The 25,434-nt window shown below is 46.5% G+C and overlaps 1 protein-coding gene across 5 annotated transcripts in view; it reads right to left on the bottom strand.

The window, feature by feature from the left end:
* obsl1a (obscurin like cytoskeletal adaptor 1a) overlaps window positions 1-25,434 on the bottom strand; it is a 141,444-nt gene that overhangs the window by 55,111 nt on the left and 60,899 nt on the right. For 4 of the 5 annotated variants that reach the window (XM_073046244.1, XM_073046242.1, XM_073046245.1 and 1 more), the window contains exons 15-18: window positions 23,542-23,817; window positions 22,156-22,431; window positions 15,440-15,715; window positions 8,253-8,528 (exon numbers count right to left, since the gene is read on the bottom strand). In XM_073046244.1, coding sequence (XP_072902345.1) covers window positions 8,253-8,528; window positions 15,440-15,715; window positions 22,156-22,431; window positions 23,542-23,817 — 1,104 coding nt within the window. The remainder of the gene's footprint in view (window positions 1-8,252; window positions 8,529-15,439; window positions 15,716-22,155; window positions 22,432-23,541; window positions 23,818-25,434) is intronic. The other variant, XM_073046246.1, reaches the window with a different exon arrangement.

Here is a 25,434-nt window from a genome sequence, read left to right as displayed (position 1 = left end):
TGAATTTTATCGGGTACCCTGCAGCTAAGGAAAACACGTGTTCTCTCCTCAAGACTAAAACACCCCATTCATCCTGGAGGATTTCCTCTGCACTTTCTCCTATAGCGTGGTGACGAGAAACATGCCCAGCACCCTAGCCCCAACCTAACCAATTGTTTATACAGTTGCAATATGCACATAGTGGCTACTGATTAGATACTTCCTATGCCTAACAACGTGGCCACTGGGTGTATGTTTGTAATTGTCTGTTGCTGTAGCCCATCCGCTTCAAGGTTCACACACAAATCGCTGATGGAACTCAGCAGGCCAGGCAGCATCCATGGGAAACAGTACAGTTAACGTTTTGGGCGCAGACCATTCAGCAGGACCCTATTCAAGACTCAACATGTTATGCATTCAGAGATGCTCTGCTACACATGGGACTGGCAAGTAGAATTGGAATGGGTGGCCACCAGGAGATCCCGTTTTTCTGGCGGACAGAGCAAGTGCCATACCTGACCCTACACCTCTTCCCTTACTATCATTCAGGGCCCCAGAAAGTCCTTTCAGGTGAGGTGGTACTTCGTCTGCAAATCTGTGAGGGTCATCTGCTGTATCTGGTACTCCTGGTGTGGCCTCCAGTTTATCGGTGAGACCCGACATAGATCGGGAGACCTCTTTGCTGAGCACCTGTGCTCAATCCGCCAGAAAAAGCAGGATCTCCCAGTGACCACCCATTTCAATTCCACATTCCATCCCCAGTCTGACGTGCTAGTCCACGGCCTCCTCTACTCATGCGATGAAGCCACACTCGGGCTGGAAGAGCAGCACTTTATATTCTATCTGGTTAGCCTCCAACCTGATGGCATGAAAATAGATTTCTCAAACTTCCAGTAATTGCCTGCCCCCCCCCACCCTTTAACCATTCTAAGTCCTGTTTCCCACTCTCACCTTATCTTCTAACCTGCCCATCACCTCACTCTGGTGCTCCCCCCACTTCCCTTTCTTCCACGGTCTTCTACCCCCTCCTGTTAGATTCCCCCTTCTCCAGCCCTGTATCTCTTCCACCAATCAACTTCCGAGCTCTTTACTTCACCCCTCCCCCTCCTGGTTTTACCTATCACCTTCACCTACCACCAGTACTTCCTCCTCCCCTCCCCCCACCTCCGTGCTGTAACTTCTCATCTTCCAGTCCTGATGAAGGGTCTCGACCTGAAATGGTGACTATACTTTTTTCCATAGATGCTGCCTGGGCTGCTGAGTTCCTCCAGTGATTGGCATTACTCATCTCCACCACTCGCTTGAAGTTTTTTGCTTTTCACATCATTCTCAGTAAACTGTAGAGACAGTTGTGTGTGAAAATCCCAGGAGATCAGCAGTTTCTGAGATACTCAAACCACCCAACCTGCTGGAGTGTGGATGAACAAAGGTTCAAATCCATACATCCCTCAAGGTCGCTGTGCAGGTTGATAGGGTAGTTAAGAAGTCCTAAGGGATGCTAGGCTTCATTAACAGGGGGATTGAGTTCAAGAGTAGAGAGGTCATGTTGCAACTCTACAAATCTCTGGTGAGACCGCACTTAAGAGTATTGTGTTCAGTTCTGGTCACCTCATTATAGGAAGGATGTGGAAGCTATGGAGAGGGTGCAGAGGAGATTTACCAGGATGTTGCCTGGTTTGGAGAACAAGTCATATGAAGCAAGGTTAGCAGAGCTGGGACTTTTCTCTTTGGAGCGTAGAAGAAAGAGAGGGGACTTGATAGAGGTCTACAAGATTATGAGAGGCATAGATAGGGTGGATAGTCAGCACCTGTTTCCCAGGGCACCAATAGCAAACACCAGAGGGCATATGTACAAAATTAAGGGAGGGAAGTTTAGGGGAGACATCAGGGGTAAGTTTTTTACACAGAGGGTTGTGAGTGCTTGGAATGACTTGCCAGGGATGGTGGTGGAAGCTAAAACATTAGGAGTATTTAAGAGCCTCTTGGACAGGCACATGGATGAAAGAAAAATGGAGGGTTATGGGGTAGTGTGGGTTTAGTACTTTTTTTAAGGATTATATGGGTCAGCACAACATGGAGGGCTGAAGGGCCTGTATGGTGTTCTATGGTTCTATCCCTTCTAGCAGCAACAATCATTCCACAGTCAAAGTCACTTAGATCACATTTCTTCCACATTCTGCTGTTTGGTCAGAACAACAACTGAACCTCGTGACCATGCCTGCATGCTTTACGCACAGTTGCTGTCATATGGTTGACTGATTAGATATTCACATGAATGAGCAGTGTACAGGCGTACCTAATAAAGTGGCCACTGAGTGTATTCTGAATGCCCTCTTCACCATCTTATCTATCTGTGCTACTACCTCCAGGGATCCTTCGACATAAATATTGAGCTTCCTCTAATCCTCAGTCCTTCCTAGGGTCCTAACTATTCCTAGTATATGGCATTCCCATACCAGAGCATCACCTTCCACTCATCAGGATTAAATTCCATCTGCCCTTGTAAAACAATCCACCAATTTCCATGTCATCTGAGAACCCACTAATCATATCTCCTGCACTCACATCTGAAAAACAGAACAGTACAGCACAGGAAACAAGCCCTTTGGCTTGCGATGTTGTGCTGAGCTAAACAAACTGATTGAGCCTAATTACACTAATCATTTCAGCCTGCACATGGTTGATGCCCAAAGGTCAAACATGTGATCAGTGAGTCTGGGGTCGAGGCCGAAGATCAAACCCATGATTGGTAAGTCCTGTGGTTGAGACCCAGAGGACAAAACCAAAGGTCAAAATTCAGAGTTCAATGAGTCCGAGGATAGGAGCCTAAAGGTCAACAACTGAAGTTGGTGAACTCGGAGTAAAGGCTCAGAGACTGAGCCTGCAAGTCTGGGTCAGGGACTAAAGGTTGGGGGGCCGACGTCAGCGAAGCTGAGAGTCCGGGGCCAAGGTTCAGAAGCCCAGAAGTGGCCTGTCCTGGGGTTCGAGGCCTGCAGGTGAGATGGGGCTTATTTTGCTGTTGTTATTTTTGACTTTGTTGTTCTGTCGAAATTTGTGGGCATATCATGTTGGCACCGGAAGTATGGCAACTCTTGTGGGCTGCCCACCACGATCTTCGCTGAGTTGACTTGATGTCAATTTTTCCCGGTATGTTTCAATGTTTTTAGACACGTGACAAATAAAGCTAATCTTTAAGAGCTTTAATCATTGAGGTTTCCACAAATAAAACAAAGTGAAGTGTTTTATGTTGAACAAACAGCATAACATATTTTATTGAGCTCCTAAACCTACACCACAATAGCCACTAAAAACCTTTTACATAATAACATCATCACATCAGACCAGTCTCTTAAAGTGAAACCCCAACTAACTCAATGTCAGTGGTTGTGAATTATGTACATTTCTCCCAATTACATTGCCTTACACAGGACCCACAGAATTCACTAAAGCTGGCAAGGTGAACCTGCCTGGAGCTTGGATGAGCTGCCTGGCTCTGGTCCCGTGTCCCAAAGCTGGAGGAACCGCAGTTACCTCTGGCTCATCCAGAGCTGTGTTGTCACATTCATGGCCATGTTGTGATGCCAGGGGCTTGGCAGCACCACCCTCCAAAACTTGCTGGGCCCATTTAAAATGATCTACTGAAATACATTCAGGTTTACCCCTCTTATAAATTATAAAAGTCTTTTCCCTCCATTCCAAAATGCTGAATGGGCCGAAGGGGATGTTGGTGTGTGTCATGGTGGACGACAACAAAAGAGGCGGAATGTGGGTCAACAGGAACCCAAAAGTGCTGTACGCCATGGTGGGAGGCAGGAATAGGTGGAAAGGAATTGAATTTACTGAGGAGGGTGGAACGCTGTTGAGAGGCTGACCAGGCGGTCGTGGCATCAGGAATGGGATCACCTAGCACTCATAACGGCTGTCTGTACACCAATTCAGCCACAGACAACTGCAGGTCCTCTTTTATAGTGGTGCCGAGCCCAGCGGGATCCTTGGGATCTGATTGTGCCAGCACTCATTGCTCACGGAGACCCTCAGGGCAGCCTTTCAGGAGAGGTGAAACCGCTCGCATAGGCCAGTGGAATGTGGGTGATACGCTGTGGTGTGATGTATCCTAGAAGCAAGGTTCTGGACCATCACAGTCCAGAGGTCTGGAGTGATTTGGGGACCGCACTTAGAGGAAGCATCAGACGGCGTGCCAAACCGAGCAACCCAGGTGCTGATGAACACCCAAGCCATGTCTGCAGCCGTCGTCGATGCTAGAGGAACAACCTCTGACCACCTGGTGGCACGGAGGTGTGAGAAACCAGGGGAGGGAGGAAAAGAGGACCAACAAGGAGCACATTGACTCAGGAACCTCAAGATGTGCCAATGGAACCTGAACATGATGGTTATTTTTTGCCTGCTGGCTCTCCACAAAGGCTGCAGTCCAATCATGCATGTCAGTTGTAAAGCCACGCCAAACAAATGTCAGTGCGACCAGTTTCTGTGAGGCCTTCCGGCCCAGGTGTGAGAGGCCACTTATAGAGTCAAAAATAGTCCATCTCTAGCTTACGGGCATGGTGGGGTGAGGGCAACTGGTTGAGACATTGCACGAGAGAAACCCTAGCTTCCCTGAACTTAATATCAGCTGACTGCAGGCCCATGACTGTTGTTCGGTAAGGATGGACCTCTGGGTCAGTATCTTGGTTGGCCACCATGCCAGCATAGTCGACCCCTATGTGTACGGCCTCAATGACTGGCCATGAGAGCCATGGCATTATTTTCCTCCATGATACATTGAATATCACTTGTGAACTCTGATATGAAGGCCAGTTGGCATTGCTGCCATGCAGACCATGGTCTGATATTTTGGCCGTTTGATGCATAAGGGTTTTTGGTCAACGAACGCTGTGAAAAGGCGACCCTCTAGAAGAAAATGAAAATGGTGGACAGTCAGATAGAGACCGAGAAGCTCATGGTCCTTTCGAGGACACAGACCTGCTGGCTAAAGGCAGCCAACGGCTGTCACTCGCCTCCGACCAACTGTTCATGCACAGCACCCACAGCATTGTCAGCATCAGTAGTAATGCTTGTGGGTGCATTGGGGAGCGGGTGCACCAGTCATGTTGGAAAGAGTTTTTTTGGTATCATCAAATGCCCTGGTCATGTCTACTGACCAGGCAAGCATGCGATTAGGGGTATTGCCTTAAACAGGGGAAGCATGTGCTCGGCAGCTCGTGGAATAAAGTGGTGATAGGAATGCCTTGAATCTCCTGAAGTTTCTTCAGTAGCGTGGGCAGTGGGAATTCCATAACAGTGGCCACTTTTGAAGGGAGGGGTTTTGCACCTTCTGCGGAGATGCGATGGCCAAGGAAGTCAACGGTTGACAACTCAAACAGGCATTTAGCAGGGTTAATAATCAACCCGCGTTGGCTTCAGCGTTCAAAAGGTGTGCGGAGATGAGATATGTGTTCAGGTTCATCCAGGTAAACAAAAAGAAAATCTAAGTCTTTTAATACAGGGTTCATCAGCTGTTGGAGAGTCTGTGCTGTATTTTTCAGTCCAAATGACATGTGCAGAAACTCAAAAAGGCCAAATGGGTTTCTCACAGCTGTTTTGGGAACGTCCCCCAAGCACACAGGTGCCTGATAGTGGCCCCTAACTTCCAAAAAAACTAACTTTGTGGCTAAACTTGCTGAGAAGTCTTGAATGTGCGGGACTGGGTAACGATCAAAGGTTAAGGCATTGGTAAACACCACATGGGCAATAACCACCATTGCACTTAGGGGCCATACGGAGGGGTGAAGCCCCGGAGCTATTTGACCGGCGTACAGTGCCAAGTCTTTCCATGTTGAGAAAACCAGACTTAGTGGTTGTCAGCTTTTCTGAGTCCAGTCTACACGTGCAGGCACGGACTAGCGGGCCAGCTGTGGGAATGTGGTGCTCAGCCCCATGTTTTCTGACTGTGGTGGAGAATGCGGGCTTGGTGAGGTCTGGGAATTCACCCAGCAGTCGAGTAAACTCACATGCGGTGGTATATGTGCTTGACAGAGTTGTTGTGGGGAACTTTTTGGGGGAGCAGGGTTACAATCCAAAATTCTTGACATCTACAAGCCAGCAGTGTTTAAGATCGACCAACTGTCCTTGAACACACAGGAAATCTGCACCTCTTTAGCCAGATGAAGTCCCAGCTGAAGCAGAGAGTGTCCTACAAGTCTGGATCCCTTAGCGCATGCACCAGCACATGGAGTTCAGTCCCTGGCTGGGCGAATACCCAAACCCGCCCAAGCCCACAGTTCCCACTACAATCACAAAGCATGGGGTCAAGCACCACACTTCCACAACGAGCTTACTGGCACGTACGTAGACTGGACTCAGAGAAGCTGGCCAGCACGAAGGATGATTTGTTAACATGGAAATGCTTGGCTTTGTATGCAGGTTGAATAGTTCTTGGGCTTCACCCCTTCACATGGTCTCCAAGCCCGATGGTTGTCGTCATCCATCCAGTGACTGACGCCGCCTTAACGAGGCCAGCACCCCCCCCACCCCGATCGTTCCCCCCCCCCAACATATTCGAGAGTTTTTGGCACGTTTCGCTGGAAAGTTAACTTTTTCTAAAGTGGAATGATTCAGCAGCTACCATCAGAGGCCTGTGTGCCCTAAGGATTTTCCCCAAACTGCTGTTATAATCCCATCTGGCCTATTTAAATTTCTGTTCATGCCACTTGGGCTGAAAAATGCAGCACAGATTTCACAGTGGCTAATAGACACTGTGTTAAAAGACTTAAATTTTCTTTTTGTTTACCTGGATGACATATTTGTTGCTAGCACATCCAAAACTGAATACGTATTACATCTCCGTGCATTTTTCAAATGCTTAAACCAGCATGGGCTGATTATTAACCCTGCTAAGTGCCAGTATGGGTTATCTGTTATTGAATTTCTCAGCCACCACATCTCCTCAGAAAGTGCAGCACCCCTGCTGTCAAAATTCTCCACTATTATAGACTTCCCACTGAACTGCATTACCAAAGCACTACGGATTATTACATATGGTGAATATCATTCTGCAAGCTGCTGAATTTATGTATAGTGCCCTTTAAGGCAGTGCCCTTAATTGCATGCTTGAGTGGTCAGCGGACATGACCAGAGCATTTGACAACACCAAATTAGCTCTTTTGAAAGTGACCCTAGTGGCGCACCCACTCACCTTTAACCTATGCCCTCCAGCTTTAGACTCCCCTACCCTGGGAAAAGGACTTATCTATCCCCCTCATGATTTTATAAGCTATCACCCTCACCTCCTTCGCTCCAGGGAAGACAGTGTCAGCCAATCCACACAGCCAGCTGAGCACTGCATGAAAATCCCGCTCCTCAGGACCCCTTTAAATCCTGCCCTTTTCACCTTAACTTTACACCCAGTGATGACAATAGATCAGAGAGCATTAGGTAATTGACCCATGTTTCTCCCCCCACAGATGCTGTGTGACCTGCTGGGTGTTTCCAGCGCTTGGGGTTGCTGACTGTGATCAGACATAGTCGTAGAGTCATACAGTGCTACAGCACAGAGAAAGGCTCTTCGACCCATCTAGTCCCAGTGGAACTGTTATTTATCTAGTCCCATTGACCTACAGCTGGACCCCAAATACCCCTCCCGTCTATATACTTATCTAAATTTCAACATCAAACCATTTCCACTGCCAGATTGTTCCACACTCACACCACTCTCTGAGTGAAGAAGTTCCCCTTCAGTCTCCCCTGAAACATTTCACCTTTCATGCGTAACCTATGGCTTCCTATGCACTATGGAATTCAGTCTTAACTTATTCAAACTTTGCCTATAACTAGGCCACCAACATCCTTGTAAGTTTTCTCTGTACTCTTTCAGATTTATTGATGTCTTTCCTGTAGGCAGGTGATCAGGACTACACACAAATTAAGCCTCCCCAATGTCTTATACAACTTCAACATCACATCCCAGCTCCTGTACTCAATACTTTGATTTACGAAGGCCTGTGTGCCTATACCTCTCTTTATGACCCTATCTCCCTGTGATGTCACGTTCATGGGATTTTGCATCTTCTGTTCTTCCACACTCCTCAGTGCTCAACCACTCACTACATAGGTCCTACCACGTTGGTCCTACCGAAGTGTAACACCTCACTTGTCTGCTTTAAATCCCATCTGCCATTTTTCAGCCCATTTTTCCAGCTGGTCCAGATCCCACTGCAAGCTTTGATAATTTCCCTCACTGTCCACTACATGACCAGTGTCTTGAAGAAACAGAATACCTGCAACTGTTACTTTGAAGGTCAGCTTGTCAGACCCAGCATCACAGACGTATTGTCCGGAGTCACAGGGCTCCGAGTCGAAGATCAGCAGCTCCCGCGTCAGACCCCGTGACTCAATCTTGACCTTGTCACTGTTCAGTAGCTCGACACCGTCCCGGTACCAGCGGACCTTCACGTCCGACCGAGACAGTTCACACGTCATGGAGATGACCTCTGATTCTGTGAAAGTCCGGTCCTCGGATATCTTGTTGCTTCCTAAGATGGTCACCGGTGGATCTGCAAGGGAACATGGGGCATTCAGAATCAAGGTCAGGTTTACTGTCACTGAGCAAAATGTTTTGAACCAGCAGTACTGTGCAAGGACGATACTGAGTGAATCTGTGCTCAGCGTCCACTTTTATTATTCCTCAATGCAAATATGTGATTAGTCTATCATGTGGCAGCAGCTCTCTGCATAAAAGCATGCAGACATGGTCAAGAGGTTCAGTGTTGTTCAGACCAAACATCAATGGGGAAGTATTGTGATTTAAGTGACTTTGACTGTGGAATGATTGTTGGTGCCAGTCAGGGTGATTTGAGTATCTCAGAACCTGCTGATCTCCTGGGGTTTTCATGCACATCAGTCTCTAGAGTTTACAGAGAATGGAGTGATAAACAAACAAAAATCCAGTGAATGGCAGTTCTGTGGGAGAAAACTCCTTGTTAATGAGCGAGTCACTTCACTCAACCCTGCAACACCTGGACAGTGAAGATACATACATCAGAATGCTCTTTATTGATTATAGCTTGGCATTCAATCCTTGCATCCACTCAAAACTAATCAATAAGCTTCAAGACCTTGGCCTCAATACCTGTTGTGCAACTGGATCCTCATTTTCAGACCCCAGTCAGTTCAGATTGGCAACATCTCCTCCATGATCTCCATCAGCACGGGTGCACCACAGGGCTGCATACTGCATTCTATTTGCCTCTTCTTTGCCCATTCTCCTAATCTGTCTAAATCCTTCAGGCCGTGTATGGTCATGCATTTTGGTAGAAGGAATAAAAGCATAGACTATTTTTTAAATGGAAAGAAAATTCAAAAATCCGAGGTGCAAAGAGATTTGGGAATCCTTGTGCTGGATTTTCTAAAGGTTAGTTTGCAGGTTGAGTCTGTGGTGAGGAAGACAAATGCAATGTTAGCATTAATTTCAAGACCAGAATATAAAAGCAAATTATAGTGCCTCCCATGGAGTATTGTGAGCAGTTTTGGGCCCTTTATCTTAGAAAGGATGTGTTGAAACTGAAGAAGATTCAAAGGAAATTCACAAAAATGATTCCAGGATTGAAAGGCTTGTCATATGAAGAGCATTTGATGGCTCGGGGCCTGTATTCACTGGAATTTAAACGAATTAAGGTGTGGGGGGGTGGGGGGGGGGGAGTGCAACCTAATTGAAACCTATTGAATTGTGAAAGGCCTTAATAGAGTGGATGTGAAGAGGATGTTTCTACAGTGGGACTGTCTAAGACCAGAGGATACCGCCTCAAAATAGAGGGGCATCCTTTTAGAACGGAGATGAGGTGATATTCATTCAGCCAGAGAGGGGTGAATCTGTGGAATTCATCACCACAGGCAGCTGTGGAGGCCGAGTCTGTATGCGTATTTACTACAGAGGTTGACAGAAGCTTGATTTGTCAGGGCATGAAGGGATATGGGAGGTGGGGGGAGTGAGGCATGTGATTGGGGCTGTGAGGAAAAATAGATCAGCCATAATGGAATGGCAGAGCAGACTCGATGGGCCAAATGACCTTATGGTCTTATATGCTGTTATGGTTCCTTGGAGGTCCTGTTCTTCAGCCTCTTTCCTAACTCCCTATATTCACTGCACAGGACCCCGTCCACATTTCTACCTATGTCATTGGTAGCAATAAGCACCTCGACCTTTGGCTGTTCACCCTCCCTCTTGAGAATATTCTGCAGCCAGTCTGAGACATCCTGGACCCTCAACACCAGCTACCTTTGTGTCCCGATAGGCCTTCCCCACCAGCAGTATCCAAAGAGGTATACTTGTTGCTGACGGGAACCAGCACAGGAGAACCCTGCACCGACTGTTTACACTCCTTACTTTCTTAGGAATCAGTGAAGACACGGCACGTCACCTAAAACATCGATAATCTTCTATAGATGTGTGGTGGAGAGTACATTGACTGGTTGCATCATGGCCTGGTATGGAAACACCAATGCCCTTAAACAGAAAAGCTGACAAAAAGTAGTTGATGTGGCCCAGTCCATCATGGGTAAAGTCCTCCCCACCACTGAGCACATCTATATAGAGCACTATCGCCGAAAAGCAGCATCCATCATCAAGGACCCCCAGCATCCAGGTCATACTCTCTTCTTGCTGCTGCTATCAGAAAGAAGGTTCAGGAGCCTCAGGATTCTCACCACCGGGTTCATGATCAGTTATTACTCCTCAACCAGCAGGCTCTTGAACGAGAGGGGATAACATCACTCAACTTCACTCATCCCATCACTGAACTGTTCCCACAACCAATAGACTCACTTTCAAGGACTCTTCATCTCATATTCTCAATATTTATCACTTATTTATTTATCTACCTGTGATGCCACTTTCAAAGAATTATAGATCTGTATTCCCAGATCCCTACCTGCCCTGCCACCTATCTTTGTATTGTTTGCAAAACTTTGTGACAAAGCCATCAATTCCTTCATCCAAATCAGTGACATATAATGTAAAATGAAATGGTCCCAACACAGACCCCTGTGGAACACCACTAGTCACCAACAGCCAACCAGAAAAGGCTCCCTTTATTCCCACTCTTTGCCTCCTGTCAATCAGCTTCAACCATGCTAGAATTTTTCCTGTAATACCATGGGCTCTTAACTTGTTGAGCAGCCACATGTGTGGCACCTTGTCAAAGGCCTTCTGAAAATCCAAGAGCACAACATCAACCAATTCTTCTTTGTCTATCCTGCTTCTTATTTCTTCAAAAAATTCCAACAGATTTGTCAGGCAAGATTTTCTCTTGAGGAAACCAAGTTGACTACAGCCTATTTTATCATGTACCTCCAAATACCCTGAAACTACATCCTTAACAATGGATTCCAACATCTTCCCAGCCTCTGAGGTCAGACTAACTGGCTGATAATTTCCTTTCTTCTGCCTCTCTCCCTTCTTGAAGAGCAGAGTGACATGTACAATTTTCCAGTCTTCCGGAACCATTCCAGAATCTATTGATTCTTGAAAGATCATTACTAATGCCTCCATAATCTCTTCAGCCACCTCTTTCAGAACCTTGGGGTGTAGTTCATCTGGTCCAGGTGACTTATCTCCCTTCAGACTTTTCAGCTTCCCCAAGAACCTCCTCTCTAGTAATATAAACTTCACACACAGTATGGTAGTGTACTGGTTAGCACAACACTTTACAGTACCAGTGACCCAGGTTCAATTCCCGCCTGTCTGTAAGGAGCTTTATGTTGTTGCTGTGACCATGTGGGTTTCCTCTGGGTGCTCTGGTTTCCTCCCACAGTCCAAAGATGTACCAGTTCGTAGGTTAATTGGTCATTGTAAGTTGTTCTGTGATAGGCTAGGATTGCTGGGCAACGCAGTTCGAAGGGCTGGAAGGGCCAACTCCACACTGTATCTCAGCAAACTGAAATATGGCATTGGAGCTGTGCTCAGCCTCACAGTCATCGGTCTAAAGCAGGGGGCAAATTGTGTCTTACTAACTTGATGGAGTTTTTTGATGAGGTGATGAGAGGGATTAACGAAGGAAGATATATCGATGTTGTCAACATGGATTTTAGTAAGGGATTTGGAAAGGTCCCTCATGGGAGGCTCATCTGCATGAAATCCATTGTGAGTTAGCCATTTGAAATCAGAACTGGCTTGCCCATTGAGGAGAGGGTTGTGGTGGAAGAAACTTACTCTAGCTGAAGTGGTGTTGCACAGGGACCTCTGCTGTTTGTGATGTACATTAATGACCTGGATGGGTGTGATAGTGCAGAAAGCCTGCAGATGATATGAAGATCGGTGGTGTTGTGAATTGTGTAAAAGACTGACAAAGAATACAATGGGATATAGATCAGTTGCAGAGATGAGCAGAGAAATGGCAGGTGGAGTTTAACTTGGTCAAATACAAAGTGTTGAACCTTGGTAGTCAATGTAAAGAGAAAGTACACCATTCAGGGCAAGATCCTTAACAATGCTGATGAGCAGAGGAATCTTGGGGTCTGAGTTCACTGCTCCCTGAAAGTGGCTACAAAGGGTGTTAGGGTGGTTAAGAAGGCATATGGCATGATTGCCTTTATTAGTTGAGGCTCTGAATTCAGAAGTCAGGGAGTTCTGTGTGTTTATTGAATTCTAGTTAGCCTGCATCTGGAGTATTGCAGACGGTTCCGGTCACTGCATTATAGGAAGAATGTTGAAGCGTTGGAGAAGGTGTGGAAGAGGTTTACCAGGATGCTGCCTGGATTCGAGGGCATGTGCTATAAAGGGAGGTTGGAGAAACTTGGGTTGTCTTCTCTGGAGTGGCGGAGGCTGAGGAGACTTGAGGGCAAATATTTAAGGTGAGAGAGGGCAATTTTAAAGGAGATGTGAGGAGCAAGTTTTTTTTAACGTGGAGACTGGTTGGTGCCAGGAATTCGCTGTCTGGGGTGATGGTAGAGACAGATACTTAGCGACTTTCAGAGACATTTAGATAGGCTTTGAATGTGAGGAAAATAGAAAGATAGGGCCATTGTAAAGGCAGAAGAGATTAGTTAACCATTTGATTACTAATTGAATTGGTTCAGCACAATGTTGTGGGCTGTTCCTGTGCTGTATGTTTTCTGTTCCGTGGTGTAAGTGAGAGTATCTATCTGGTCTGCAAGCTTCCTTCAACTAAATAAACAACTGACCGAGGTCCAGAAGTGTCAGCTGCTACATTAGAAAGCTGAGCTTGGCATAAAGGCCCCCAGTCCTGCAAAACCCATCACACTTCTTCAGGCAGTGCCTCCTATTGATGGTGGGAGGGATGCGTCTGTGATGCATTTGGCTGACTGCACCATCCTCTGCAGCTTCCCACATCTGAATTGCCATACCAGGCCATGATACTACCAGTCAGGACACTTCCTGCACCTGTAGAAGTTTGTTAGTGTCTGATGACAAACGGATCCTCCTTAACCTGAAAAATTCAAATTGTTGTTGCACCTCCCCTGTAGAACATGGAGCAGTACAGCACAGCGACAGGCTCTTCAGCCCAAGACGTTACGCTGCACTGATTAAACTAGGAATTAAAAGCCTGAATGCCTTCTCCCTACACAATGTCCATATTCCTCGATATGCTGCACATTCATGAGCTTCTCTACATGCCACTTAAATGCCTCTTGTTTTTGCCTCCATCAGCACCCCTGGCAGCGCAAACACCACTAGAACTGCATTAGAACGTTGCCAGGCATATCTCCTTTCAGTTTATCCCTTCTCACCTCAAATGCATAGCCTCTAGTACTAGACATTTTTACCCTGCTATAAGATACCATCTGTGTACCCTAACTGTACCTCCCATAATCCTACAAAATACTATCAGGTCTTCCCTCTAGCCCCAGATACAGAGAAAACTACCCAAGTCTGTGCAAAGCCACACACGCCGTGATGAATATCCACTGTCCAGGGTTCGGACAACATTCCAACGCAGTAGCTGTAAACTAGAGATCAAGGGGCTGTTAAACTTCCAGACAATATACTTTGTTCCACTTCTAGGCATAAACGAGAGCCAGTCTTCAATTTTTAATGTAAGCAATACTAGTCTGAAGATAAAAGGGTCAATTTGCAAGCTAGCATCACTGTCTATTGAGCACAGACCACTTCCCCACAGCATGGAGCTGGCTGCAGTGTAAGACAATGGGCGGTATAATAATTGGCATGTATCAAACCAGACAACACTGGATAAGTTACTTAGCTCTAGGAAGCTTGCAGACCAGATTGATACTATCACTTAGCACATCATATAGCTGATCTGTTAATAGTTAGATTTAAGTACTTAGAAAGTCAGCATTCACAGCATTAATGGTGGATATCTGGGAACTCTGTTTCCAGAAGCTTTTAGATCATCTGTGTGCAAAGGTTTTTGAAAAAATATCACACGTGAGAGAAGTCATCAAAGTGGCCAAAAGAAATCCCAGTATAAACGTACGAGAGCAGTCTGGCATTTTAGGAATGGTCAAGGGATGATAAAAAGAATGACAGAAAGATGAGGTGACGAGAATCCATTTCTCTGCGTTCAATTCCTGCAATGGATGACTCATTTGTCTGCAACTCATTGGCATGTCTTGCTTGCTTATAGGAATTGCACCTGTGCTTTTAAAATCCTTTGTGTTTTAGAAATTGTTTGTAATTTAGGAGCCTTTCATGAGATAGAAATCCTCTGTGAGTTTTAAATACTTTAAGAACCTTATCTAGACTTAAACATGTATCAGTAAAAATATATAAACTGAGCTTAAATTACTTTGTAAACAGGAGGGAGGACCCATTGCTCAAATAGCGGACATTGGCAGCTAAACTCACCATAGAGGGTAAGCAAGGAAGTGATCGAGTCTTTGCAGATTTAGTGGCTACAGTATATCCTCCCTTTAGTGAAGGGATCTGTAATTAGATAGGAACTAAGATCTTCATTTGAGTTTAGAACTTCACGGACAGTTAACCCAACAGCATCACAGAAGGCGACACCCATCATCAAATATCCCACCATTCGGGCCATGCCGTCTTCTCACTGCGACCATTGGGCAGGAGGTACAGAAACCTAAACTGTGGCACCACTAGGTTCAAGAACAACTACTTCCCTTCAACTGTTCAGTTCTCGAACAACCCTAATCACTGCGGTTTTGTAAAACGATGAACACTTTGCACTACAACAGATGGTTTTTTGTTCTAATTATGTACTCTCTTGCAGAATTTTGTATATTTTTTGTTTGTACTGTATTACTTTGTGAATGTTGTGTATCTGATGCTATGTGCCTATGAAGCTGCAAGTAAATTCTTCATTGCATCTGCACATGCATGGACTTGTGCAGATGACAATAAACTGATTTGATTTTGAATTAACTAATCCCTTCTCATACAGAGACAGAGGTCACTTGGTCAATCACAATCTCCCCAGCCAAGGGGACAAGCACTGGGAGAGTGCCCAGGGAGGGGACTGCGCCTTACCTTCCACGAGGACTCGGAACACAATGCTGTCATCCCGGACATCACACAGGTACTCTCCCGAGTCCATCAGCCGTGCGCCCAGGACCTGCAGTGACCGGACAGTCCCCTCGCTCCTGGTGGATGTCCGCCCGTCCTCAGCCACCTTCTCCCCGTCTTTGTACCACCAGGCGGGTGCGTCTGCCCGGGACACCTCACACTCCAGCCGAATCTCCTCGGACACCAAGAACTTGTGGTCCATCAGCCGTTCTGTTGGCCGGGTTATGCGGACAGGGGGTTCTGCAGACGGAATCAGAATCAGAATCAGGTTCATTATAGAAATATAGAAAACCTACAGCACAGTACAGGCCCTTCGGCCCACAATGCTGTGCCGAACATGTACTTAACTTTAGAAATTACCCTGGGTTACCGATAGCCCTCTATTTTTCAAAGTTCAATATTATCACTGACAAGTGTCATGAAATGTGTTGATTTGCGAGACTCCTCACTCTATTCCATTGCATTCCTGTGCTAGAGACTAAGAGCTACAAGGAGAGGCGGACAAATTCCTGCTGGAGGGTCTCAGCCCGAATACATTGACTCTTTATTCTTCCATTGATGCTGCCTGACCTGCAGAGCTCCGCCAGCATTTTGCATGTGTTACTTTGGACAAACTTGTCTTGTTTTCTCTGGAGCGGCAGAATCTGAGGGGACACCTGACAGGATTTTAGAAGATTCTAAGAGGCACATTTAGAGCAAGACAGCTGGTGTCTTTTAACTAGGGCCAAATATCTAGCACTAGATGCTATACATTTGAGGAGAGAGGGAATAAGGTAGAATAAGATATCATAGCAACTTTCTTTTCCACAGAGAATGGTTGGTGCCTGGTGTGGTGACGAAGACAAATATGACAAAGACATTTAAGAGTTTCTTAGACAGGCACATGAATATTCTAAGAATGACGGGATATGGACATTTGTGTAGGTGAAAGGCATTAGTTAACTCAGCTTTTAATTACTAGTTTAATCAGTTCAGCACACCATCATTGGCCAAAGGGTCTACTCCTCCATTGTACAGTTCTATATACTACAAGGAAGGCGCAGTGGTGACTTCAGTTTCTGAAGAGGTTGCAGTTTTATAAAACTCTGTTTAGCATATGTTTGTTTACTCCATTATGGGAAGGATTTGGAGGCTTTGAAGAGGGTGTGGAAATGGTTTATCAGATTGGACAAACCTGGGTCATTTTCTCTGGACTGGCATTTCAAAGTAAATTTATTATCAAAGTACGTACTTGTCATTATATACAACACTGAGATACATTTCTTGTCAACATGCATAGTAAATCCAAGAAACACCGTGGAATCAGGGAAAGACCGTACCCAACAGGTGGACAAACACACAATGTGCAAAAGACAACAAACTGCAAATACAAGGAAAATAATAATAATAACAACAATAAATAAGCAAGCAATAAATATTGAGAATGTGAGATGAAGAGTCCTTGAAAGTGAGTCTGTAGGTCGTGGGTACAATTCAGCGAGTGAAATTGAGTGAAGTTATCCCCTCAGGTTCAAGATCCTGATGGGTGGGGGTAGTAACTGTTCCTGAATCTGGTAGTGTGGGTCCTGAGGCTCCTGTAGCTCCTCCCTGATTGCAGCAGTGAGAAAAGAGCATGGCGCGGATGGTGGAGGTCCCTGCTTTCCTGTGACAGCAGGAAATGGATGTGGATGCGTTCACGGTGGGGATGGCTTTACCTGTGGTGGACTGGGCGACTTCTTGTAGGATTTTCTGTCTAAGGGCATGGTGTTTCCACACCAGGCTGTGGTTCCTTCACCATACATTTATAGAAGTTTGTCAAAGTTTTACAAACGTAGATGCCAAGCCAAATCTTCGCAAACTTCTAAGGAAGCAGAGGCACTGCTGTGCTTTGGTCATGGCACTTACGTACTGGACCCAGAACAGATCCTCTGAGATGATAAAACCAAGAAACCTAAAGTTGCTGACCCACTCCTCCTCTGATCCCAATGAGGATGGCTCGTGAACCTTTGGTTTCCTCCTCCTGAAGTCAATAATCTTGCTGGCATTGAGTGAGACGTTGCTGTTGCGGCACAACTCAGCCAGATTTTCAATCTCCCTCCTATATGCTGAACCATCACCACCTTTGATTCAGCCAATGACAGAGATGTCCTTGGGGGGCTAAGCACACAACTCGTGGTGCACCTGTGCTGATGAGGATTGCGGAGGAGAAGTTGTTGGCAATCCAAACTGACTGGGGTCTGCAAATCAGGAAATCGAGGATCCAGTTGCACAAGGAGGTATTGAGACCAAGGTCTTGAGGCTTATTGATTACTTTTGAGGGGATGTTGGTATTGAATGCTGAGCTGTAGTTGATGAAGAACATCCTGATGTATGCACTTTCGCTGTCCAGGTGTTCCAGAGTTGAGTGAAGAGCCAATGAGATGGCATCTGCTGTGGACCTGTTGTACCAGTAAGCAAACTGGAGTCATTTCTCAGAGTTTTCATTTTCATCACCAACCTCTCAAAGCACTTCATCATATGCTACTGAACGATAGTTATTCAGACAGGTTACCGCATTCTTCTTAGGCACAAGTGTAATTAAGCCTGCTTGAAGCAGGTGGTTACCTTAGGCTGTCAAAGTGAGAGGTTAAAGATATTGGTGAACGCTCTTGCCAGTTGATCAGCACAGGTCTTCAGTTCTTGACCAGGTACCCCATCTGCACCAAATGCTCTCCATAGATCCACCACCCTCTCACCTGGGCCAAAGAGACTGATATCACAGGGTAACCAGGGTGGTGGGAAGTCGAGAATGTTTATTTATGTTTTGACAGTCAAAGCGAGCGTAGAAGGCATTGAGCTCATTTGGTAGCAAAATCTTGTTGTCACATATGTGATTTGGTTTTAATCTGGAGATCGTACCTCTATCTTTAGTATCTTACTTGGTCATCAGACCTGAAAGCCACTGATCTGGCCCTCAGCAGATTATGGGTATTATGGTTCATCCACAGATGCTGGTTGGGGAAGAATGAATGATTTTATGGGGATACACTCATCTACAACTGTTTTCTTCAGATTCTCTGATGAGCCCTTGAACATGACCCAGTCTGCAAACTAGAAGCAACCCCGTAGCTGCACCTCAGCCTCCTGCAACCACCTCTCAGTCGTCCTTACCTCTCGAGCCTTGCACTTCTGCCTGTATCCAGGTAGGAGGACAGCCAAATGCAGTCTAGGCATGAAACAGCTGGCATTCCTAATCGCAGTGTAGCAGTAGCCAAGTGTGTTGGGACCTCTAGTATTACAGGTAATATGTTAATGATAATTGGGCAGAGATTTCTTCAATCATGGCTGATTGATTTCCCTGACAATGACTTGAAAGGCATTGGGATAGGCTGTTTCTTGTTTGCTGATGGCAGCATTCAATATCTTGAGTGCCTGTTTAACATCAGCCTTTGATGGTATGTAAACTGTGGTCAGGATCACGGAGGAGGACTCCCTTGGTAAGTAGAATGGTCGGCACTTAATCACCAGATGTTCCCGGTCAGGGAAACAAGATGTAACAAGAGTGCTACGTCCGAGGACCAGAAAGAGTTTATCACGAAACACAGAATCCCACCTTTTGCCTTCTCCAAATTAGCAGTCTGGTCCATCCTATATATCGAGAAGCCCTCTGGATTTACCAACATATCTGGTGTGTCCAGATTGAGCCATGTGTCTGTGAAACACAGAACGCAGCAATTCCTCATTTCCCTCCAATACAGCAATCTTGTCCTTGGGTCCTTCCTCAGTCTTGTTCTCCAGTGACTGTACATTTGCTAATGAGGGGGAGTTTCACTCCTCTGAATTTCAGTCTAGCTTGGCGTCTCCCCTCCTCCCTTTCTTCCGAAAATGTGATGTACCTTCATCCACTTAAGGATGCCATACCCACATATTTGGGAGTTTAGTTTTCCAAGACGACCAAGTGTTTGAGGGGAAATCTGATAGAGATGTTTAAGAGGCTCTTAGATAGGGTCATGAATATGCAGATTATGTAGGAATATGGGCATTGTTAGGGCAGAAAGGGTTAGGTCAGTAAGCTCGAGGAAACCTGCAGATGCTGGAAATTCAAGCAACACACACAAAATGCTGGTGGAACACAGCAGGCCAGGCAGCATCTATAGGAAGAAGCACTGTCGACGTTTCGGGCCGAGACCCTTCGTCAGGACTAACTGAAAGGAAAGATAGCAAGAGATTTGAAAGTAGGAGGGTGAGGGGAAAATGTGAAATGATAGGAGAAGACCGGAGGGGGTGGGGTGAATCTGAGAGCTGGAAAGGTGATTGGCAAAAGGGATACAGAGCTGGAGAAGGGAAAGGATCATGGGACGGGAGGCCTCAGGAGAAAGAAAGGGGGAGGGGACCACCAGAGGGAGATGGAGAACAGGCAGAGTGATGGGCAAAAAGAGAGTGCTTCTCCCTATAGATGCTGCCTGGCCTGCTGTGTTCCACCAGCATTTTGTGTGTGATGTAGGTCAGTAAGCTTTTTATTCTAGTGCATAAGATAATGAGAAGCATAGAAAGAGTAGAGAGCTGCTATCATTTTCCCAGGTCAAAACGCCTAGTATTAGAGCTATGTAGTTCCATAAAGTTGTTCTAGCCAGGGGCTGTTGTAGGAATAAGCTCCCACTACCTACTAAATCTTCCTAATGGCGTGCGTCTCTAATAGCCTCTGACAACCAAGTCCAGCTCCTGGCCTTCACATGTGGCTTAGCTACTAAGCCCAGTGGAACTGTTTCTGCCGACAGGTGAAGTGGTACAGGTGGGTTACTGGCACCTTAAAACCAGTTGCTTGGGGCAGATGGGGGTTCGTCAGCCATGGCTGGCAGCTCACCTAGGAGAAGGAAAACTCTGATCTCAAACCTCTGCTGCCTTTCAGCTACACCCACCCACGAGGAAGGCTTCAGGAGTAAACCTTGGGGGAAAATCTGGAGCTGGAGTCCTTAAGACAGTCCTATGTTGAGTTCAACACTGACTGGCGACTCCTGCAACACCGCTGGTGCCAAACTGAATCAGTCTCTGCTGTTCCTTTCAGTTCATCAGCTGCGTGGAGAGTGGGAGACTGTTACATGGGCAACAGCTTGTTCTCCTTATCATGTTCCCCTAACTTGTGATGTCTGCTGGTGAGATAGCAGCACGTTCGAATGCAACAGCCTCTCGGGGGCCAACTAAAGGTGCACTTTTCTTTTAAAAGATGTTTTTAATGATCACAAGACTATAGTAGACTCCAGGAACTATGGGTACAGCAGGTCTAGCACATCAGTGATCCGTTCGTTATTTGGAGCAGCCGGCTAGGGTGTTGAAAGAGCCGGCGGACAGGTCAGAAAAGGAAAAGCCGACTGTCAGGTTGAAGAAGGAGAAGCTGACAGACGAGCTGGAGAAGGAGAAGCCGGCACACAGGTTGGGGAAGGAGGAGCCAGTGGATGGGACAGAGAAGGTTCAGAGGAGCTGACCTGGGTGAAGACCATATTGCTGCCTAAGGCACTGCAGTTAGTGCGTGAAAGCAGCATGCAGTGTAACCATGAGTGACCGTCTTGGATGTTTCTCTCGCAATCCCAAGACCCTGTTGGATATTGCTAATGTAAGATGCCTCAGGCCTTTTTCTCTTGTTTGGTGGTGAGATAGGCAAGGAGGCAGCAGAATGGCCTCAGTAGTAAAGACTAGGCCTCAAGTCATGGGCTTGCCTGCTGCTGGAGTCCAGGTGAGGAGATGCCGGAGGCGGTGTAGCATGGCATCCGTGCTCAGTTGGGGGCGGTCACTCCCATCAGTGCTGCTCTCTAGTGTTTTACAAGTGAAATGACGGGCTGGATTGTCAGGAGCTGTACCATCAGTTTGCATGTCACTCAGGGATTGGGACTATATATGTGTTTATTGTGTAGTGAAGTGTGTGTGTTTTTTTCTTTCTCTATTTTGGATGCATATTATGCATCTTGGCCCCAAAAGAACACTGTCTCGTTCAACTGCATCCATATATGGTTTGAATGTTAATTAAGCTTATTTGATTGCCTATTGCCTTGTGTATTATGTAGACAGCTGGGATGCAACTTCCACGGTCGACTCTGACCAACAAAGGGCCTCAATCAGAGTTATGCACTTGAGGTTTGAGGGGGAAAGTTGTGACATTGTGCCATCAGTTTATTAAGCTTTTAATTCCTAGTTTAATCCCTCCCCACCATCGGTAGTATCTACAAGAGGCACTGCCTCAAAAAAAGTAGCATCCATCATCAAAGGTCCTCACTGACTGGGCCATGTCACCTTCTCACAGCTCCCATCGAACAGGATGTACACGTGCCCAGCACGTTCAAAGCCGATACTTCCCTTCAACCATTCAGTTCTTCAACTAACCTGCACAACCCTAACACTACAGTTTAGCAACATGATGACTACTTTCAACTACAAAATACTCTTCTTAGTTCTAATTGTGTTCTTTCTTGTAAGATTTTTAAAGTTTTGTCTATTTTATGTTTCTTTGTGAATGTTGTTTATCTGAAGCTCTGTGCCTGTGATGCTGCTGGGAGTTTTTCATTGCACCTGTGCATGCGTGTACTTGTGCAGATGACAGTGACTTGATTTGAGTCTGAATTAAACTGATCACTTCTTATACTGACACTGAGGTCATCTGGCCAATCACAATCCTCCCAGCGATGAGGAGAGGCACTAGGTGAGTGTCCAGGGAGGGGACTGCGCCTTACCTTCCACGAGGACTCGGAACACAATGCTGTCATCCTGGACATCACACAGGTACTCTCCCGAGTCCGTCAGCCGTGCGTCCAGGACCTGCAGTGACCGGACAGTCCCCTCGCTCCTGGTGGATGTCCGCCCGTCCTCAGCCATCTTCTTCCCGTTCTTGTACCATCGGGCAAGTGCGTCCGCCCGGGACACCTCACACTCCAGACAAATCTCCTGGGACACCAGGAATTTGTGGTCTTGCAGCCGGTCTGTTGGTCGGGTTATACGGACCGGGGGTTCTGCAATCAGAAGCCAGGGTTAGAATCAGAATCAGGTCTATTACCACAGACAATTGTTGTGAAATTTGTCTCTTTTTAAAATGGCAGCCATACAGTGCAATACATAAAAATTACTAAGGGTTACAAAATAGTAACTAATTAGTGCAAGAGATTAATAACGAGATACTATTCATAGGTTCATGGACATCAGAAATCTGATGGCAGAGGGGAAGAGGCTATTCCTAAAACATTGAGTGTGGGTCATCATGCTCCTGTACCTCCTCCCTGATGGTAGTAATGAGAAGAAGGAATCAGTGCTGAGGGTCTTTAGTGATGGAGTTTAGTAGGCTTTTAATTCCTCGTTTAATTAGCTCAGCATAACATTGTGGGCTGAAAGGCCTGTTCCTATGCTGTCCTATACCGTGTCCTACAAGGCATAACTACAACTTTACTCTCTAAGGAGGTTCAGCTCGTCACCAAACATTCTAACAAACTTCTGCAGGCATACTGTAGAACAGGTCCTGACATGCTGCATCATGGTCTGGTCCAGCAGTTCGAATGCTCCAGAACGTAAGAAGCCACAGAGAATAGTGGACTCGGCCCAAGATACCATGGGCACACTACTCCCCACCATCAGTAGTAACTACAGGAGGTACTGCCTCAAGAGGGCAATATGCATCACTAAAGGTCCCCACCAATGGGGCCGTGTCATCTTCCTGCATCTACCCTCGGGCAGGAGGTACAAAAGCCTAAAGCCCCACACCACCAAGTTCAGGAACAGCTACTTCCCTTTAACCGTTTTGTTTTAGAACCAACCAGCACAGCCCTAGTCACTACAGCTTAGCAACACTGCGACCACTTTGCACTACAACACTCTTCCTAGTTCTAATAGGTTTCCATCTTGTGTAATAGTTATGTTTTTTTGTGAATATTGTGTGTCTGATGCTACGTGTCTGTGGTGCTGATGGAAGTATCTCACTGCCCTTGTGCACACGTGGACCTGTGCAGGTGACAAAACCTTGACTCTGAATTAATCTAATCTCTTATTACATGGTCACTTAGCCACTCATAATCCTCCCGGTGATGAGGTGAGACACTGGGAGAGTGCCCAGGGAGAGGACTGCACCTTACCTTCCACAAGGACTTGGAACACAATGCTGTCATCCCGGACGTCGCACAGGTACTCCCCCGAGTCCGTCAGCCTTGCGCCCTGGACCCTCAGTGACCGGACAGTCCCCTCGCTCCTGGTGGATGTCCGCCTATCCTCAGACACCCTCTCCCCATCCTTGTACCAGCGGGCGAGGGCATCCGCCCGGGACACCTCACACTCCAGACGAATCTCCTCGGACACCAGGAACCTGCGGTCTAGCAACCGGTCTGTTGGTCGGGTTATACGGACCGGGGGTTCTACAATCGGAAAGAAGGAGTCAGAATTAGAATCAGGCTTATTATCACTGACGTACGTTGTGAAATTTGTTGGTTTGCGATGGTCCTAGGTTGCTACGTTCCAGTACACTCCTGCATTAGAGGCATGAGCTCGAAGCAGAGGTTGGACAAACTTTTGTTTTCTCTCGAGCGGCAGAGGCTGAGGGGAAGATCTGATAAGATTTTATAAGATTATGAGAAGCACAGTTAAAGTACACAGTTGTTATCTTTTGACCTGGATGAAAGTATTTAGTATTAGAGGCTGCGCATCTAAGGTGAGAGGGGATAAGTTGAAACACGACGTGTGTGGCAGCATAGACCAGTGGGTGTCTACAATGTACGGCCAGAGGTGATGGTGAAGGCAAGTACGAGAGAGGCATTTAAGATTGGTACAGGAATATGCACAGAATGGAGGGCTCCGTACATTGTGTAGGCAGAAGGGATCAGTTTAGTAGGCTTTTAATTCCTAGTTTAATCAGTTCAGCACATTATTCACCAAGGTCCTGCCCTGTACAAAGAAGGTGCAACAGCAGATTTACTTTCTTAAGAGGTTACATCTTTACAACCTCTGGGTGGTAAGCACCTGGAGTATTGCATTCATTTCTGTTTGCCCCATTATAGGAAGGGTCAGTTCAGTACAACATTCTGGGCTGAAGGTGCCTGCTCCTGGGCTGTACTGTTCCAGGTTCTACAAGGAACATACATCAGTGATTTTACTTTCCAAAGAGGTTCGGCTTGTCACTAAACACTAACACACCTCTACAGATGTCCTGCAGAGCATGTCCTGACCAGTTGCATCACGGTCTGGCAGGGCAATTAGAATGCAAGAAGCTGTAGAGAGGAGTAGATTCTGCCCAATCCATCACTGGCACATCCCTCCCACCATCAGTAGTGCCCACAGGGGGTGTTTTGTCAAGAAGACACCTATCATCAAAGATCCTCACTGTCTGGGCCATGCCACTGGACAGGAGGTAAGTCCACACCACCAGGCTCAATAACAGCTACTACCGTTCAACCATTCAGTCCTTGAACCAACCCGCACAATTCTAATCACTACCTCAGTACAGCAGCGTTGGGCCAATTGTGCTCTTTCTTGTATAGTTTTGTATAATTTTTGTTTGCCTTCTTGTGAACATTGTGTATCTGATGCTCTGTGCCTGTGATGCTGTTGCAAGTAAGTTCTTCATTGTACCCGTGCACACATGGACTTGTGCAGGTGACAATAAGCTAAAAACACAAGAGATTCTGCAGGTGCTGGAAATCCAGAGTAACACACATACACTGCTGGAGGAACTCAGCAGGTCAGGCAGCATCTGTGGAGAGGAATAAACAGTCCACCTTCAGGCAGAGATCCTTCTTCAGCACTGGAAAAGAAAGGGGAAGAAGCCAGAAGGTGGGGGAGGGGAAGGAGCACAAGCTAGAAGGTGATAGGTGAAGACAGGTGGGTGGGAGGGGAATGAAGTAAGAAGCTGGGAGGTGATAGGTGGACAGGTGGGTGAGGGAGGGAGGGATGAAGTAAGAAGCTGGGAGGTGATAGGTGAAGATGGGTGGGTGGGGGGATGAAGTAAGAAGCTGGGAGGTGATGGGTGGGTGGGGGGA

Source organism: Hemitrygon akajei, chromosome 5, assembly GCF_048418815.1.
Source record: "Hemitrygon akajei chromosome 5, sHemAka1.3, whole genome shotgun sequence".
NCBI classification, from domain to species: domain Eukaryota; kingdom Metazoa; phylum Chordata; class Chondrichthyes; order Myliobatiformes; family Dasyatidae; genus Hemitrygon; species Hemitrygon akajei.
The sequence above is the reverse complement of the archived record's forward strand: the minus strand, read 5'-3'. Positions and strand labels throughout refer to the sequence as shown.